Source organism: Mesoplodon bidens (genome assembly GCF_964165515.1).
Source record: "Mesoplodon bidens genome assembly, chromosome: 4".
Lineage (NCBI taxonomy): Eukaryota > Metazoa > Chordata > Mammalia > Artiodactyla > Ziphiidae > Mesoplodon > Mesoplodon bidens.
Window position 1 is genome coordinate 171,215,618 of NC_138160.1, and position 20,020 is coordinate 171,235,637.

The window sequence follows — 20,020 nt, forward strand, 5'->3', positions numbered from 1 at the left end:
GAAAGTTTGAAATCTAAGGTTCAGGAAGATTTAAACCAGGCAAAGCAAAGAGTCACCTAAGTTATGTAATTCTAAGGCTTTGAGTAATGATCCAGGTGAGTTTTATCCTAACATAGAAATGGTTTTGACAGTGGATACTGCTGATGTAGTTAAGTGCTTGGGCAAATGTGCTCTTGTGGGATAAACTAAATTTGATTTGTTTCAGAAGCCATGGAGAAAAGGAAGAAAGAAAAAGATAAAATCATGATGAGTATAAAAGTAACACCTAATTTGATATAGTCCATACCTTTAAAGAAAAGGTTGAAGCATAATCACAAATGTGCATGATCTCCTATTATGCCAAATAATCCCTCTGTTTTAAACCAGCAGTCTGGCATATTTCATCTGAAGTTTCAATAGGGAAACAAGTTTGAAAGAATTTCTGTAATCTTTAAGATGTACTCTGTGTTCTAAACACTAAACCAATAGCTGCATACTAAACTGTTTTCAAACAGGAATTTCTTAAGCAGCTAAGATATATTAGTCCAGTATCCACTGTAGATGGAGATAGAGTTGAATTGGGTAATTGTAGCCATTTTTCTCTTACATTTCTCTTTTACAACAACAAAAAAGGAGACACTGAACTCTTTATATGGAGACAACCAAATGGGTATTTGTTTTCCCCTTGCAGAGAGAAAACTAGGCTTAGGCCAGATCTCTAGTGGTCTAAGAAAAGTGGTTAGAATAGGATTAGCAAGGGGGAGAAACTAAGGGAAGTAAGAGCTGTGAAAGCAAAAGATGTCTTTATTTCTAGAAATCTTTGGAAATGTAAAGCATCAGAGTGTTTTTATCTTTCGGTTTTCTAGAATTTATAGACCAGAAAAGGTCTCTTCTGTAAGTTTGGAAGGGACTCTTTATAGATGTGGAACCAGAGACCTGAGATATCAGTGAGACCAAGAAAGTAGAATTCACTAGTCTGAAGCCTATTTACAGAACTAGATGGTGTGACCCTACTTGGTTTTCATGGGGAAAACCTATAAATAGTAATTTTAGATTGGTACTAAGTAGAAAGGACAACAGACAGGAATATCGATATGAAGATGGACTGTAGGCAAAGGATATGGAACTTACTAAAATCAGCTAAATGAATATCTCCTTTAGCGGGTCTGAATTTCTAATTTAAAATTAGAGTTGCACCCCTATTTGAGCAGGTTGTACTTACTATTGGTTATGTTGAAGATACACATTTATATTCTTTTATATACATACACATTCTTTAATATAAAATAACTGAATTGAGAATTGGAAATACCTTAAGAAACCTATAATTTGGATCTAAAATTAGATTTTTCCTTTTAAGTTGTGAATTTTTCTATAGCTTGTGCTGCACTGGTTCACATTTGGTAGTACTCAGAGAAGAGATTGGCAAATGTCTAGAAAAGTTGGTAATGTTTAAATTCAGGACAATGTTTTGCTCTGTATCCGGTGATGGCCTCCAATAGGGAAGTTGCCAGAGAGAATTCTGAAGACCCTGTTTCTAAGTTGGGACAAATTTAGTGTGCTTTGGAATTGTATTAATATGGTTGCTATTAAAACAATTAAAATGCCTGATAGAGGGAATTCAGAAATAGAACAGGAGGCTGGTGCCGTGCCAATAGCCTGGAGAAATAAAACAGCTAAGCTGCCTTAATTACCTTTACCTGGTTCTGACTTAGTTACTAGGCTCTTAATATTCTGTATTTACAGTTTGTGTACATTTACTGTACTCCATCCAACAAAGAGTGAATAGAAATAAAAAAATGAAAGCTTCAGTAATTTAAGTCATATAGGTGATCTATATATTTTTAGTTTTCCAGGATATCTTGGTGTTTTTACCATGGATAGTTGATACTGAGATCAGAGGAGAAACAGCTCAACTCTTTTGTTTATTCTTTACTCAAGTAAGAGATTTAACCTTTATAGACTCAAACAGGGTTTTTTTCCGGTTTACTTTCTTTGGGACTTTAGGTGGAAATCATTTTTTCCTTCATATTAATAGAGCATTGTAATTTGCTGGGTTGTTTTTTTTTTGGTATTTAAAAAATTATTAAATATACCTAACATACAGTTTACCATTTTTACCATTTTTTAAAGTACAGTTCTGTCGCACTAAGTACATCCATGTTGTTGTGTAGTCATCACTACCATCCATCTGTAATTTGTTTTTTGATAGAAATCTTTTAAGTTTGGATGGTATTGTTCTGGCAGCGTGGCTTCCAGCCTTCCTTCCTAATCAACCTGCAGTCCTGCATAGGGCTAATGGTGCCCCTATTTTTAACAACTATCCCTACCTCTTGGTAAAATTTTTAGGTCAATTAGTATGACGGCATTTACCTATTAAATACTCTTTAACAGTAGGTTTTAAGTTAAAACCATCACCTCCTAATGACAAAAACAATTTTGTGAATATGGAAACCATTTAAATGATTTTAGTAATGGAGTTAATTAAATTAGTTTCCAAAACTTTAATTATTTACATACCATCACACTCTTTACCATATTTTCATATGTGTACCGTTTTTCCACTTTTTATGTCAGTACTACCAGTGGAAAACAAATATGCCTTGACATGTAGATAATTTTATTAAAATTCTAAGATCATCTTGTATACTACACTTTGGTAGGAAATACTGAATTTTTGTATCCTGCCTTAAAATCCATCATGGATAGAATCAAATTTTAATGTATCTAATTAATCTCTGAAAAAACTAATTGCCAAACTTGAATTTTTTCTTATAGATTCCTATGTTAGCATAAATTAAAGATTGATTGTGGGGATATGTAAAGGAAATGAAGAAAATAGACTCAAATGTTACCAGGATTTATCATAATAGTGAATTTCTGAGTCAAATTCTCATTTTCAACTGAATAAATTACATGGCTGTAGTATATGGTCTAAGCTGTGGGCCTTCTTCCGTTAGACACTTTGGTTTGTAAAACAATTTCATAAAACTTTGATGTTGAAAACTGGCCAGTTCTAAAATTACTTGTCTTAAAAGTTGGTTTAAAAGTGCATGAAATATTTCTTCTTTAAATTCCTGATATTTGTAAGCTCTCGTTAAAAATAAGTTGAAAACACAGCCATTATTTAAATATGGAATTTTCCTTGTATCATAAGAATGTGACAGTTAACCTTTTGCTGCCTTGGAAGTCTTAGTGCCAGAAACCTCCTTATAATTTTTTCTATCCAGTGTGGTTATCTAGAAGGAATACCAGATACCCCATAGCCAAAGTGTTAAGGCTGTGTTATAATCACTTTTTCCTTTTCATGTAAACTAAAAAACTTGTAATTATAACACATATCAAGTTTTAGCAAGAGCTTGTTTTTTATTTTTTAAATATTTAAGATAATTTTGTAACCCTCAGTATCCCTCACTTAGTTCTCTGCAGCACAAAGATTCACTTAAAAGCTACTGAAAAGTCCTGGAAGGAATACGTTTTTTCCCCCCAGGTAAAGTATAATAGGGTTTTTTTTGGCTTGCCTGGGGAGACTTTTTTCTTTCAATAGAACTGTGAGAGGATCATCCTGTTCAGTGTAAATGATAGAAATACTTATGAGAATGTAACTTGCCAGTGATGCAGGTGAGTTGGAGTGTCCGTTAACATTTTTGCACTAATAGTGCTCGGTATCAGTCTTTTTATTGAGCAAAGGATCATTTTTTTTTTCACTTTTCAGGCACGTGGTTGAAAGTACAGGCTCTTGAGCCAGATTTCCTAGGCAAAGCCTGACTTGGATCTGCCACTTACAAGCTCTGTGATCCTAGGCAGGTTACCTCAGTGTCATGATCTGTGAGATGGGGGAGAGAAATAGTACCTCTTCAGAAGGTAATTGTGAGAATTTAAATGTTTAAAGCAATAAAGTGCCTGGCACAAGACTTACGTAAATACTTGCTGTCATTACCACAACTAGCGCTCTCTGTATGTGGCATAGAAATTTCATTCTGGTAGCTTTTGATAGTATCTTTCTTCAACATACAGGCAGTATAAATTTTAAAAATGTTACAGCGACGTTATTCTTACCTGAAAATTCCAATAATCATAGTATGATGATCATCCACAGATATCTAGAAGTAGGCATGGTCTGACTAGTCCCAACAGGCATTTGTGGAGGGCAACTGGGTTGGAGGTCATGGGGAATATGGTGAGGGGAGAAGTCCACTGACATTTGAACTCTTGAATGAGGAAAAGGAATTATGATTCAGACACTTTTGTACTAATGATCAGTAACCATCTGAAAAGCCCAGCACACCCCAGATCCTTTCAAAGGCCTGAGAAGTATCTGAGCTGGTGGGGCTCAGTGGAGTAGACGTCCTCTCAGGACTTTCCAAAGGTATTAGGACCACAGAGCTGGACTTGTCAGCTTGTCAGTAGTGTAAATTAGCTTTTTTGTACAGATACTGTGTTTTCCTGGAACCCTGGTGTTTTATTATTTTAATATCTTGCCAAATGGTGAAAAAGTGGACATTAATTTGAACATCCCCTTTTATTGCCACTGGTATGATTAAGTAGATTGTTTCCCATTTCTAGGAGGGAAATACCTCACATTCCAAGGCCTTGATCTGTGTGCGTCGTGGCCATATTTTCCAGAGGGTAGTCATTTCTACCCATGGCTCATGTTTGAGATGCTGTTGATTACAAACGTATGATTTCCCCACACCGTTTAGTTTTTAGCAGGGAATCCGGCTGGGAGTGGCACATCTTGGTGTTTATCCTGGTATGCTGGGAAGAGCTATGTGCAGTTTGTCTAAAACCCTAACGAAATAACTGGTTAGAAACATAGCATTAGGGCTGGAAAACCAGAACGTCTATTGTAAAATGAGGCACTATGTATTCTTTTCCTGGTTGTTCATGTTGCATCACGCTACATTGTATTAAGAGAAAATTTATATTGAGTGTTCAGGAAGATAGTAATCTTAATTCTTTAGTTTTTAATTCTGGGCTTTGCTCTAAGAGTGTGACCTCTACTTCCCTCTTTCATGCACTCTACAAAGAAGACTGAAAGTTCTTACCGCGTTCTGATTTGCCCTTTTATATCTCTGCTGCCTCCCAGGAGTAGTTGCCATTGTTGAATGTAAGCTTTCTCTTCAAGGACAAAACAAGTAATTTCCAATGAAATCTCTGCCTTTCATGAGGGTCTCCTTCCATTTACTGCCTCACTGCTGGGGCTTCCTGGCACTTCCTCATGGATCCTGCAAGTGTGGTCAGTTTCTAAAGAAAAACCTTGAGACCCTAAAAAGCATTGACGGGATACTCATCTTAAACATGAGCACAGGAGACTCACGGGCCAGGCTCTGTGGACTGGGGTCTTGCATGTTACTATTTTACACGGCATTTCTGGGCACTGGAGGGGTAAATGCACAGGAATAAGATCATTCTTTGATTTGACTTTCCTCTTGCCTAGAATTGAAAAGGAGATTCTTTAGAATGATTGTTGAAACCTAAGTTTTACCCACGGAGGGAGAGGTTCAAAAGATAAATTCTTTGTGCGTTCATATTTCTGTTTTTCTTGTGTGACTGCTGTTGCGTTGTAGCTAATAGTATATTTACGTTTTCCCATGAACAAAAGGGTAAATAACCTCATTATTAAACCACATTTAAGAAAATTGTTCCCCTCTGAGTTAAAATTCAGAAGTAATCATGTTTCTTTATAGATCAGCTGTATAAAGTTTCTCCTTTTCAGTGTCAGAAAAGCCTTTTTTAAGGTTTTGATTATATGCTACTGCTTCTGATTCAGCATTAAAAAAATATTACAGGGACTGGACATTATCTAAATCAGTGATACCAGAGTTGCTACACTGATATGATACATGAGTTTTTTCTTATTTATACTGTACTTAAAGTAGGGAAAGTAAGGAAACAAGCAAATAGGTTAATAAGAAATAAGCCTTAAAATAGTAATCCTTCATTTGCTTAGTATTTGAAGTCTCTGTTCTGAAAGCCTAAGAGAAAGCGTACCTTGTCAAACTTATTTCAAGTAGGTGTTACCTCACTAAGTTCAGGTGCTGAATAGTATGCACAGGTGCCATTGGCATTAAGGAGAAAGGGAAGGCATTCAGGCAGTTTTGGTGATTCTTCAAAACGGTGTCTCTGAGCTCATTAATGATATGATACAGATAGGGATGACAACTTTGGCCCTTATTGAATACTGAGAAGGTCAGGACTACTCCATCACTAGGCTAGTAAAAATTTTTTGTCAGGAGCATTAAATTGTGAGTTAGCATTGGAGGGCAACATCTTCATGAGCCTTAAGGCATTTTGCAGCTCAACTGACTTGGGCTGGAGAGTGCCCTCTCCTGGACAAGACTGGTGTGTACACACCTCAAGTCTTTCCCTTTGGTACCAGAGCTTCACATTGTGTGAAGCCAGCAAGTTATCTAGAATAAATTCATTATAAAAATTCACCTGAATTTTGGTCTTATTTTTAAATTTTTTTTTTGGTAAAATGGGTGAAAAAGAACTCAAATGCTCTATTTTTGTTAACTTGGTTTTTTCTACCATAGGTCTCAACAAATGGCAGCTATTACATCAGACAGTGACGAGTGCTGCTGCTCCCTTACAGTGTCTGACAGACCACTGTGGATTCAGACTGGGAGCATTGAAGTTAACAGTGAAACGGGCAGGTCTGTCTGTGTTAAGCCCTGCCACAAAGTGAAGAGGGCATCATGTCATCACTTACCATTCCCAAAGTAGATTAGGCTAGACGTAAAAGAATGCACTAGTTCTTTTTCCTTTGTTTTCACTGACCTTGGTAGCTGGGTGTACCTCATGTTGGTGATAGTTTTCATGAGTGAAAATAGCTTTCAGTCAATATTACCTGCTGTGTGTTTTTTTTTAAAAAAAGGTAGAGCCGGCCTCCTGAGAGCTTCCATAAATCCAGAGGAATTTCTCGTAGGGTGGTAGAAGTTGGGTGTCAGACTGCAGAATTATGTCAAGTAGCAACTGAGTCTCCATGGAAAGTCAGCTAGTGGATTTCTTTATCTTTTCACTATCTCAGTCTTCCTTTGTCACTTTTATATTCATTACTTTAACTTCTCAGATAGTCATTACTTAAGAATATATATATATATATATCCGTATAGGAACATATATATATATTCTTAATTAAACCAACCTCAAAACCATTGTCATTTACATAAGGCAAGTCAAAACTTAGAGGGTGGCGAGAGATAATGCTGAGGTGTAGTTGTAATCTATTTAAGTACCTTTATTAAAACCTCCTTAGATAATGCTCAGAATCCTTATTTGGGGCTCTTATATGGCAGGAAGGGTTCAGGGATTTTTGTTGTGCTGCTTTTTGAACTTAGGATCTTGGCTTTGCTTTCTTGAATTAAGGCTATTTAACTCTGGTGTTTGAAGCCAGTGAAGAGCTGTAATTGGACTGTATCATTGTGTATGAGCTATAATTTGCAAACCGGGTCAGAATGGCACATTTTGGATCAGAGATTAAGGCTGGGGTATTTTGGGCTCTTAGCTGTATAGGGGTTGTAGCTACCTGGTGACCCCTTGAGGGAACAGCATTTTCAATTTTCTGCACCCCCCACGGGAGTAGTAGTAAGATCTGCTTCAATCTTTGGCTTTCCTGCCAACTGGAATAGGCCTCACTAAGGTTGAAGCCAAATATTGAGAGTCATAAGCAGAAGGAAATGGACTTGTACATGGAACTGGCTGTTTACCTTTTCTTCTCTTTCAGTTTGTAAAATGGGGATATTTACTTGCACATTTCCATGAGTCTAAATTTATTAGTATTATCATATATCTTATTTTTAGAAAATAAAACCTTTTCTTAGCTCAATGTCAAATTTTAAAACCATGTTAATGATTCTTTTGCTTTAGTAAGCAGGGACTGCTGTTGTTTTGATGTGTGCAGTATTTATGGCTAGAAGCAATTTTTCATTGCTTGAGAAGAAATGTGATAGAATGCCCTGTGAAATTTATTTTATAGGCCTTGATCCAATAAGTGAATGAAGTATGGCAGCACTGGGAAGTTAATATAAGATCAAGAGTTCTATCAAAGAATGAGAAATACATCTACTTTGGAGTGTTTCATAGTCAAATATTGGGAAGAATGGGGTGGTTTTTCTTTTTTCCTTTTTGCATTTTTGTTTTGTCTGTTGTTATTCCACTGAAGATACCATATCTTTGGTTTAAAAATACATTTGACCAAAAGTAATCATTATTATTTCCACGGCTCACCTCTTATGGAATTCAAACTCTTATTGGTACTTAGGCTCCCAGGTTTGAGAGGCATAACCAGGGATTGTAGAGCATTTCAATGGGATTCTACTACTTCTTGATAGCAAAGGGAGGTCGGTAATGTTGGGCATTCTGGTCATGCTACTTAGCAGTAATTTCTGTAAGCCTTGCCCTTTATAAATGTTCTGCTCAGAGCCCGGCTTTTTGTTGGAGGTATGGTGCTGATAACTTGGTTTGCTGTTGTAACGAGGGACACCGGTCAATGGAACCAGTGTACCTAAGTTCTCTTCCAGTAGCAAAATGGTGCTCTTGATGCCTTCTGATGTGCTGTGTGTGTCTACCTCTGGGGAGGCACCCTCCACCCCCCTCTGTTGTGCTCTTGCACATATGTAGACAGTGTCATCTGCAGCTGTTTTTTCCATAGTCTGGTTTTGTATATAAATTTGCTTCTTAAGCCTGTGCTAGAGGAAGGCTCCTGGTGTCTCATAGTCCACAGCGGCGAAGCTGACTTGCAAACTTTTATATTGTTACTTACTTGTGAAATGGGAGCATAAAGAACAAAGCTAAAATTCCCTTTATTAGGCAAATATTCATAAATAAGTATTTAAAAAAATACACTCAAGTGCAGATTGACTACGTGAAGGTGGAAACCATTTTATTTGTGTTGGAATTTGGCCAGATATACTTCAGAAAGAACATGAATGCTTCTGCTGGTTTACAGTGGCAGTAAGTTGTTGTTTTCTCAAAAAACCTACACTGGTCAGGTTTAACTGATTTAAAGTAAAAAATCAGGTGTGATCCCACAGTCTGTATAGGGCTTAATTTAAACAGGGACATCATTTTTCTCATATAATTACTTGTGCTTAACTACATTTTCTTCCTTTTCTTTACTATATTTCAGCGCAAAGACATTAGCAGGCTGCTGGTTTCATGGACCTGTACCACAATGACCGAGAACACCAGAGCATCGGGACTGAGTGAAATTGGAGACTCAGATTTTTAAAGCTGCACTAAGAAGTACATATGCAGGCAGTGGTTAAAACCAACAGTCTATAAAGGGGCACTTGCAAATTGTGCTATATTAAACCGAAGAAAAGGTATTAGGGGAATATTTTATAAAAAAAAACTATTGCAATAAATTATGCACGAGATGAGGAGAAAAGTGATGTGAAATACGCAAAGGACTCTCTTGAATTTTATGTGTGAAGAATCACTGACAGTACCTTCTTTTGAACATGACGTTCTTCTCAGTACAGTTTGGACACGCCTGAAAGGCATGTGATGATGACAGAAATGCTGAATTATTTTTCATATTAAAACTTTGTGCTTTCTCCAAGGTTTATGTTAATCAGCTCAGACATGAACAAAGGTATTTCTAAAATGGCTCTTCTAATGAAACAGCAATAGTCACAAATGCCGAGGCCAATGTTTCCTTCAGGATGCCAATGGAAACAAAAGATTATCTAACAAACACATCCTACTAAAAGGATGGCAAAAAGTGTCCCCAACCCACTAAGAAAATTTGGATCTTTAGTTAAAGCAGGGCTATATTATCTTAAGTATACATTTGCTTGTTAGAACATATTAAGATGTATTTATTTGCCACCAGTATTTAATATTTTGTGCACATTTTCATAACTACATTCTTATCTTTCAAATTCTGACTCAAAGTGGATCAGGCTAGTGTTGATCTTGGAGTGAAAATGCACTCTTAAGAGCCAGTTCGTCATTCTGCTGAGCTGGAAAGGCTTGTACTATTCTCCCTATCCTTACTGATTTCTGAACTAGTTCAGAAAAGGTGATAATATCTGAATTTTGATGTTGACCTCTCTCCACAGAGAGCCTCTCTTTCTAAGTGCAAGAAATCCTCACAGGTGTCAGATGGGACTTGACCCTGGGGAACAAGCAGCAGGAACAGATGCATAAAGATGGTGAACTTTTCATGCATAAAGTACGAATTCTTATTAATGGAGACTGTAATGTTCTTGTCTATGAAAAATACATATTATGAAAAACCTTAATTTTTCTTTTTTAATGAATGGAGAAAAAAACATTAACGAGAAAACCAGATGGACCTGTTAGTACTACATTTTTAAGGCATTTTATATTTGACGGTGCCGTACTTTTAATAAACCTGAAGTTTTTTAGTGGCAATACTGATTTGATTTTTAAACCAGAAAGATAATCCATATTGATTACTTAATACAAAAAAAGGAAAAAAACAGAAAATTCATTTGAAGCAACATAACTTAAGCATTTGGCTCAAGTGTTCAAGCTTTGCATAATCTTACAGTATAGGTTTGGAATTACTTATTAACCCCACACTCAAGATTAACAAAAAGTTCTGGGAGAGTTTTAGAATATTTACTATACCTGACTAGGATTTGTTCTACAACTCAAGAAAAGGTAGGCAGTCTTGCTTCTGGCAAGTTAATGCAAATCCTAATTACACTGTAAGTAACTAAAAGTCTAGATTGCATTCTAAAATTGTCTTTACGGAAAATCATTGATCATGAAGTCATTATACATTTGATCAAGTCTGAAAAAGTCAGCTCAGGAATTGTAGCAGCAGGGCATTCTGAAGATGATGCACACTTCAGTGGCGCCCTGCTCTCTGGCCCCAGAGCTTAGGCTCGGGTCCCTCTTGTTCTTTCAGATATGTAACCCAGCAGGTACCTTTCAGGCTCACTTCAAGAACCAGATAACTCCCAGGTCATAGCAGATTTTGTGTAATCAAAAATTCTAATTGCAGAGTGATGGAAATGACCAAGAAGTAATATAAAGGCAAAAGAACTGGGAGAGATCAGGTTGTAAGTATCTAAATATTTTTTAAGACAATTCTCAGTGTTATAAACCAGATTTTCATTTTTTTTAAAAATGAAACTTGGTGGTATTTAAAATCTAGACATACCATGTTGCTATTTCACTTTCACTGCTTTAGTTGCTTAATATTTAAGCTTTGCTTCATGCTTCCTTTGTCTGTATTTCAAATCTTCACAAGCCTATTTCATTTTGTAGACTTGAATGACAAAAATTGTTTCTCATCTAAACTATGCTGAGACCTAAATGTTAAAGAATGTTGTGTAACATTTATCCAATAAAGTCTTGATTTTTTTAAAAATTTAGTTATTTAAAAACTATTATTTACTTTTTAGGAGTTAGTTAGTTAGTTAGGTTTTAAAGGTTATTTTTTAAATTGTTAAAATTCAACCACATGTCCTCGAGGGACCTGTTTTAACTAGCACTGCTTCCTTAGGAGAACAACCTGTAGTTTTTAATCACTGGGAGATTCAATGGGATGTCTTTATGAAGATAGAGAATAGAGGAAAGGAGAATAGTTTAATTAGGAACCTGTGCACCAACATTACTGTTTTCTTTTCTGATGGAAACGAATAACCCATCATTCAGAGTTGGATGTAATTAAACACAAAGCAACTTTACAGAAGATGGTGATGGGGGTGATTCACATGTTTAAACGCATCTACTGCTGGGCTTGTCCTAATTTTAATTAGCCTTGACCTTATGGATAAATGGTTGCTTCTTTAAAAGCCCAGTACATCCAACGTTAGGTCAAGTGTTTGACCAGAAACACTCAGTTGTCAGGAAAAATTAGCCTCTTGATACCTACCAGACAGTTGAGATTTTTTTAGGGCTGACCCAGAAACTTCAGTCAGTGTACGTTTTTGGTTTTTTTTTTCTTTCCCCATTTGAGTAAAGCAGTCCTTTAGAAGGCTTCCTGTTATTCCAGAGTATCATGGAGTCTTTAATAGCAAACATTCTCCCATTTCAGTTTATCTAAATGAGTGTAAGAAGGAGGCCACTGGAATCTGGCTCCATTATCTTTTTTTTCCCCTCATGTTTCCCACAAATGAAAATGGGACGAGAGAACCAGGGAAGGTAAACAAGTCATGTGCATATCATCTGGGAAGGCCTTAGAAGAGACCCCCTGCAATACCATTCCTAATCATCTTGTATACATGTCAGTATATTTGTAGATACAACTCCTACAAGATAGAGGGAATGAGTAACAAAAGCCGCAGATGGCAACTTCGGGTGCTGTCTTCAGATAACAGCATAATTTAGATCCATGCCCTCAAATCACGTTAAGGCTGTATCAGTGTCTCCCTGCACACGCTGGGTGTGTCACTGCACGTAAAAGTTAGCCGTTTTCTTGCTTTTATACCTGACAGCTCGTCTCCACTCTTTCAAGTAATGAGTCTTCCCTCAGAGCTTTGAATAGAGCATACTATGTGTTTTTTAAGCATACTTTCTTCTAGTGATGAGCATCCTGCCAAATCTTTGCTTACTCACAAAGAACTTTCACGGCCTAACTCCTTTGCTTTGATATCAAGAAGGCGATGACCCTGGGATGAAAGAGAATACAACTAAGGCATCCTGTGCCTGAGAAAGAAAGAAAGAGCTGGCCAAACTGAATGCTAGGTCACTGACCTGGAGAGTTAATACTTCTAGGGTTAGCCCTTTCTTCATTCCCTCCTGAAGCCCATTTGTAGAAGCAACTTTCTAACATAAAGGAGGGAAAGAGAGTGGGTGATACTAAGATGACGCTTTTATTTGAATAACCTGCTTTATTTAGTCTAAGAGACATAGACTCTAATCTTAGTTCTATCAGTTACCAACAGAAGAATCACTTAGTGGCCACACTGGCCAAAATGGGGTATGGAAAGTAAGTGTCTCACTCAACTAGCTCTTAAGTTCCTACTCAGCCAAGGCCAAAAACATGGGCAACATCAGGGAACCTTCTTCCCTGAGTGAAATATTCTATAATCTTAGGTTTCTGAACTCTGTCTGCGCTCAGTGCCTGACTCCTTTGGACACTGAGCAGACCGCTCAAACCTGTGATCTAAAGGAGGTGAATGAATTCCGAAATGGGAAGTGCCCTGAGGTAAAGGGGAGCCTGATGTGTCACAGCCCTAGGAAGGCACAGCCAGGGGCTTCAGTGAGACACAAAGCAACTTTACAGAAGATGGTGATGGGGGTGATTCACATGTTCAAACGCACCTTGCTTTAATGCCTGTAGAAAGGGAGCGGCTGGAAAAGCACAAGCTGAAGCTGTAACTCCTGGTCTGATGCCAACCAGCCAGTGGCAGAATCCAGTCAGTGTCACAGAGCTCTAGGAAATTATCAGACCTTTTCTTCCAGTTAACTTCCTGAGGCAAAGTTGCAGGCAGCGTATTCTCTTTTGGGGCAGTCAAACCATCCCTACACAACAGTCTAGTGCACTTGAGAACAAGTACCATAGCGTCCACCAAAGCCTGTATCCTTTGAAATTTATCAATAAACACTTCCCACCTCACTCCGTTCCCTTGCTCCCCCATCCCTGGCCTCCTTCTGTCTTCAGTTTGCTTGACAACTTTCACGTTTGTGGATTTCCGACTTGCTGAGTTTGGGGAGCTGGAGGGCACCTGTGTGCCTGGCGGCACAGGGCACCTGCCTGGTGTGAGTCGGTGGGGTGTCTGATACAGACATCAGCCTGGCAAAGCACCACACCAAGAACAATGAGGTTCCACTATCTGCAGATCTAGCTCCTCACGTTTGGAACGAAGGGCTTCCCGAGGAGCCTCTGGGTTGACTCCCTTCACATCTCTCATGATGCCTGATGGCTGAGGAGTCCCAGTGCCTGATAGGAGTTGCCATCTGGGTAGGCTGTATTCTTCAGCAAGCCGGAACTAGCAGCCGGGACTGACTCATGGCCAGATTATTAGCTGTGGGCTTCCTTGGCAGTGGGGCAGCAGGCTCTGCCATGCTTCAGCGAAGGGGAAAGTGGGAGCTTACAAGGTCCCCCTGAGTGAAAGGCAACAGTGTGGGGAGTCGTATTTCTAGTCTGGCTGAACTAACTTCTGTGTGATAGAGCTTATTCCTAGCTGATAGCCCTTAGAGGGTTGAGAAATTAGAAGAAAATGGAATATTTTTATCATAGACTATTTCAAACATTTGTAAAGTTAGAGTATAACAAACCCCATATACCCATCCCTCCCTCCAACAATTACCAACTCTTAGCCAGGAAGATTGAAATTTTTGATACTTTGAAACATGAGGACATCCTCACTAGTTTTCATAAACTGATTTTATCATTAGTTTCTTTGATTGCCCTTTGAAGGGTCTTAAGCAGTCACTCTGATGCTCTATGGTTTATTTTAGCCCCACCTCTTGGACTAGCTGGTAGCAAGTAGACCATTTCTCATTTTCAGCAGTATTAATGGACTTGGTCTAGTGTGGGCTCAAGGCTGCTCTCCAGACAACAGAAAGTGACTGGAAACCTCCCTTCTCTGCGTAGCTGTGCACCTCCCTGAAGGAACAGAGTTTCCAGCCACTTCTGGAAGTATGTGGTGGAACGTCCACATACTTCCTTTTTTAAAGGAAATCCAGGTGATGGAAGGACTAAGCTTGTTACTACTGAAGTGCAGAGGGGGCAGGCTGAAAAGGATCATGAACATCTCACTGAAATTGCTTCCAGGAGATCTTACTAGGGTGTGGGGTGTGTATCGAGTACACAGTATACACCCACAAGAGCAGAAGAGGAAGAGTACAGCGTCTTAAGGAATAATGGAGGGACGAGGCAGGGAGGCGAAAGGCAGGGTCAAAAGCGGAAGTGATCAGAGCAACACCGAGAGAACAGTGGGCTGGTGGCGACCGCTGGGCTGCAGGCTCAGTCCACCAAGGAGACAGCTCGGGCAGCCGCAGGCTTTCCCTTCACACAGCGGGAACACACAGAGCCGAGAGGGAAAGGGCAGGCACTTAATTTTAAGCTGCTGATTTCTCCTGTCCTGTGCCGTCGGTTTGGAGGGTTATTGGGCCCTTCCCTTTAAAGATCTTTCTCAAGAAGATTAAAGCAGCCATTAACTTGCATGGCTGTTCCCATCCTCCTTAGCCTCCTATCACAGCCTTCTCTTCTGACATTCCAAGTTTTGCTAAACCAGTTGTAAAAGACAGAATTTGCAGGTCTGCTTAGCTCTTGGGAACAGACAACCTTCCAAATACACCTTCCAATCAGGTTCACATTTAACAGCCGCTGCTGGCTCCCCATTCCACAGCAGTCCAGTCAGACCGGAACACGCCTCTGTAAAGTCCCTGTGCCTGGTCTTCCTAAAGCGGTCTGGATTCTAGCTTGAGAGCTGTGTGAGATGTAACTCAGCGATAGGCTTGGAAACCACCACAGAGACCTGAGGAGCACCAGAAATAAAGCACCTAAAGGAGCACCTAAAGCAGTTCCCTACCTTCCACTACACAAAGTGTTGTAGGATTCAACAAACATTCACACCTTTGACTGTACCTGAGTAACTCTGGAGGTCCAGTGTGTGAAGTCTTGTCAGTTTACTGAAGCTCACATGCGGCCCCTGGCTGCTCTGTTCAGGTCATTAGCTAGCAGGCTTGGCCACTCCCAGCCTCCACATCTCGGCATGGTGTTAACATTCTCTAGGCCTATAAGCACAACAACTCAATAAGAGACGGCGTTTGGGCGGGGTGGGGGTGGGGTGGGGGAGCACAAAGAGCTAAAGGGCAGGGGAACGAGAAACCAGCTGCAGTACCTGTGATGGAAGGAAGACGCGTGTGGAAAGTCAGAGTTCTTAGAAAAAGAGGTTGGATTTTAAGACTAGGATTCAACCATACTTCCATGATGTGTGGAAAATGAACTCATCCACAGTACAGTCTGCACAGAAAAACTACCATTCAAGTGTGAATTTGTTGTAGTGACAGTGCCATTTCCTGGGCAAGCCTTCTGCAGAGGCTCCCATGAACGGAAAAGCAGCTCATGTGAGAACTGGGAGACGGTGTGGAAACATATACGGAGAACACAAGATGACCTGGGAGGAGGGGAGCCTGAAACTAGAGGAAAAGTTGGGGATTTCTGAAAGTCTCAACACAAATCCTTGTAAATATACAAGATGCAAAAATGAAAATTTAAAAACCAGGAGGCAGGGCTTCCCTGGTGGCGCAGTGGTTAAGAATCCGCCTACCAATGCAGGGGACACAGGCTCGAGCCCTGGTCTGGGAAGATCCCACATGCCGTGGAGCAACTAAGCCCGTGCGCCACAACTACTGAGCCTGCGCTCTACAGCCCGTGCTCCGCAACAAGCCACCACAGTGAAGAGTAGCACCCGCTCCCCACAACTAGAGAAAGCCCGTGCAGCAACGAAGACCCAACGCAGCCAAAAATAAACAAAAACAAACAAAAAAACAGGAGGCATACGTTTACAGGCCAGGTTGAATGATCACCATCTGAGGACATTCTACGTGGCTGCACAAGATGCGGTCGACCAGCTTAAAGGGACTCTTTACGAATGTCTTTTTAAGCGTCAAAAAAACAGGTACTAAATAAAGGCCACAGAATCTAGAGACGTTCGGATAGAATGGTTCACTTTGAGACCACTTCTCGTGGAACATCCTTTAATACCAATTTACTAAATTTCTAGTAAAGCAGTAGCTGCTGGTGCTATTAAGAATATAAATATGGCCCTTACCTTCCGGAAGCTCTTGGTCTATTCATGGAGGGAGATAGGGAATAGATCATAGTATTTTTAAACATGTGTTTGAGGCTTCAGGGAAATTCTAGAAGGAGATCCAAAATTATTTTGATCCATTGCAATGTCACTGGCGTAAGTATATATATGATGTCACAGTGTGATTACCTTAAAAGTAAATTCTTGTATACCTTTTTTTTTTTTTTTTGTGAGGGGAGGAAGGCATCACAGAATTTTAAATCATACATCTTAGCAACAGGCCACCTTCCTCCCTCGTACGTACACTCTTCCTACTTTTCAACCCTTTCAGGATTTTTCTGTAGGTTTGAACAAACATTTTCAAAAGGTTTGAATCTATCTTTTCTGCCAGATTTTGGAAGCAGAAAAGTAACAGTGATAGATAAACTCCTTGGCTTAAGCAAACTCACACCTACTTAGGTTTCCTTCCTTTCCTCTCCAGGTATAGTACTTGCTTGGCCCAATCACTAGAAGCACTTAATACTGGCCTTGTTTAGCCTCCTTTAAGATTTCAGGGAGGAAGGGGGGAGGAGGAGGAAGGATGCCTAAGAAGCAAAGCCTCTACCCCCTGCAGCAATGGGATTGGGTTAAGAAAGGCTGTTTCTAGGCAAAGAAGTTAATTTCCTATTCCTTGGAAACTCAGATAGCCTTCAGGAATCTCAGCCCTGACCATTGCTTAGTCTCAGCAACTGAGCTCCAAAGTCATAATCTGACAAAGTGGTTTTTTCAAGGTGGTCCAAGGCTCCCCAGGGGTTCCTGAGACGCTTTCGTAAGAGGTTATTTGCATCATTCTGTCACAAGTACACAGGTATGCAGAATTTTCCAGGCTACATGTGATATTGTGACAAAAGGAGTCCATAAGCAGATGTGAGAATCCTTCTATATTCTATCAAGCCACACGTTTCTTAACACTGGGAGATTTGCAAAAATGTAAAACGATGTCTCTCTTCTTACTAAAATGTGATTTCGTTTTAGATTTTTTCTAAAATACTTGTATTAACATGAAATGTATTTTGTTGTTTTTAAAGGAATTAATATTTAAGAAATTTGTTTTAATTTCGAATACGGTAAGTATGAAGAGGTGTAATCCACATAAACCAAAGCGCTCTTTAAATTGTTTTGAGTGTGGAGGGGTCCTGAGATCAAGAGGTCTGAGAAGGGCTGCTCCTGCTGGAGCAGCAGTGCACAGCACCGGCTGCACAGGATGCATTCATCACCGTTGGGTGGGCCACACGGCTTTCAGCAAAGCTTTCTGTACAACTTGTACGACTTCTCACACACACCTTTCGGGAAAAATCAGATGCCAGATTTATCATAAAGATAGCAAAGCAAAATTAAAAACCACCTTCTCCTTCTCCCTTTCCCCTTATAAAGTGTATGAGGAATTCCATTGCAATCTGGGAGAAAGGCTTCGCAAATCACGAAGTGTGGATATAGCATATGATGCCACTGCCTGCCAACACACGCTGAGGGGCTTTGAGGAACAAAGCAAAACAGCAGCACAATTGTTAACACTGGGAGCACACCTACTGCATGTCACTCACAGAATTATACGTGTACTTCATGTCTAAGATGAAACCTGCATGTCACTGCCCTTGACACTCGAACCATAACAATTAAAAGCTTTTCACCAGCACTGATGACTAGGAAAAAAAAACCTACCTTTGAAACTTCTGGGTTCATGGAGTCCAGAAGAATATGGTTTTGTTCTGGGATTCACATACCACCATTCCTGAATGAAGCTACTTTAAGTTGAAATTACTAAGTTTGATTGATACTTGATCAAAAACACTGATTTCATAATTATCTGCACAAACCTGGAGAGGCCCGGGACAGCTTGTAAGGTGGAGTTTCTGAATCCTAATACGTGGTAGGATGGTCAGCTCTTCAAGATCATCTTCAAGGTGGCAACTAAGACTCTGGGCAGATTTGTGGAATCCAGTAACACTGCTCGAAACCAGCACTGCTTTAGCTGTTGTTATGGGGACAAAATTCACAACCCAGCTCAGACTGTCACAGAAAGCGTTTATTACCACAGAGGAAATTAGGAGATGTTGGAGCCCACGCAAGGCAGCCTGGGCAGTGCGTGTGATCGGGGCGAGGGAACAGCAGGTGGGGACCCCATCGATCGTGGTTGGGCAGTCTCCAACCAGCAGGTTTGCTCGGCCCAGGAGACACCAGCTGGGCTTGTTTTTGTGGAGCTCGGGGCGGTGAGCCTTGACAAGCAGGCTTTCTCCCCGACAAAACAAAGAACAGCCAGAACCAAGGCAACAGCTGCACAGACACCACCTTAAAATGGAAATCAAATTAAATTAGGCTCATTACATCAGGAACTGCGTTTCACCCTGATCATAAAACAAGGGGGAGAAGGGAGCACTGGCCTCTACTAGATAGCCCGTCTTTGAGATAAGAAGCTGTTAAACGTTAAACACTGGCAGGGCCTTTCCCCTTGCTAACACAGGCAGCATACAATTTCCAAGCCAGCTTTAAAAGCCATTATCTTTGTTATCTGTTATTATTTGGATTTTGAACAAAATTGATGGAGTAGGAGCCAGTAGAGGAATCCTGTTTGATCTGGAAATTCTCTGTGGAGAGTCCAAAAGGCCGAAGAACCAAGTTCCCAAGATCTTTTAGTTTACCTGCAATGTAAAAGCAAAAAGTCCAGTGAATACAGGGAGTCAGCAGAAGCAGGAAGACCCCAGGTGCCTCACTATCTGATTGCAAAATAACAAGAGAGTCTCTGCAGTTAAAAAGAAACTCCTGCTTTTACAATCATGAAACCCTCAGCCCCCAGTGTACAGCAGAGCAATCACTTGGGCGCCGTCCACCCTGAGCCGTGGCTGCGTAGAGGAGCACGAGGGAGCCCTGTTGTGACAGCAAAGCTCCTGTCCAGACTGGCCAGAGCCCCCAGGGAACAGGCTCTGGGACGAGCGAGGGGCTGCCCTTCCTGGGGCCTGAAGGCCAAGCCTGGCGGAGAGGGCCAAGCACCCCCCGCCCCAAGTCTGTCCTCCATGAAACAGCAGAGCGACTCTGCGGGTTTCTACTGAACCCGGGTTCAAACTCAAGAGCCTCCTCCTTTTCCAAGTCTCAGCTTCCACACCGAACTCATCATTTCGCAGGAAACGGGAGATCTTGTTCTCTTGCACAGCACCATGACCTCAACAGCCCAGTCTCCCTCCCCAAGTTTCAGCTTCCCTTATTAATCACCAGGTGAGTTCATGTCATAAAGACAAAATGAAGACACACAGTATAACCATGGATTTTTATGCTGATTCTCCACGCAAGAGGGCCATGGAGTTTATACAGAAGTT

At 40.3% G+C, this 20,020-nt stretch overlaps 2 protein-coding genes across 3 annotated transcripts in view; one reads left to right on the forward strand and one right to left on the reverse strand.

Annotated features, from left to right (window-relative positions):
* PWWP2A (PWWP domain containing 2A) overlaps positions 1–9,547 on the forward strand; it is a 31,091-nt gene extending 21,544 nt beyond the window's left edge. Inside the window, exons 3-4 of one of the 2 annotated variants that reach the window (XM_081233124.1) lie at positions 6,519–6,638; positions 9,113–9,547. In XM_081233124.1, coding sequence (XP_081089250.1) covers positions 6,519–6,638; positions 9,113–9,126 — 134 coding nt within the window. In that variant the 3' untranslated portion in view covers positions 9,127–9,547. The remainder of the gene's footprint in view (positions 1–6,518; positions 6,639–9,112) is intronic. The other variant, XM_081233125.1, reaches the window with a different exon arrangement.
* A 9,173-nt stretch (positions 9,548–18,720) lies between these two features.
* The window catches only part of TTC1 (tetratricopeptide repeat domain 1), a 55,204-nt gene continuing 53,904 nt past the window's right edge, over positions 18,721–20,020 (reverse strand). Inside the window, exon 8 of the mRNA XM_081232579.1 lies at positions 18,721–19,348. Within this exon, the coding sequence (XP_081088705.1) occupies positions 19,215–19,348 (134 nt within the window). The 3' untranslated portion in view covers positions 18,721–19,214. The remainder of the gene's footprint in view (positions 19,349–20,020) is intronic.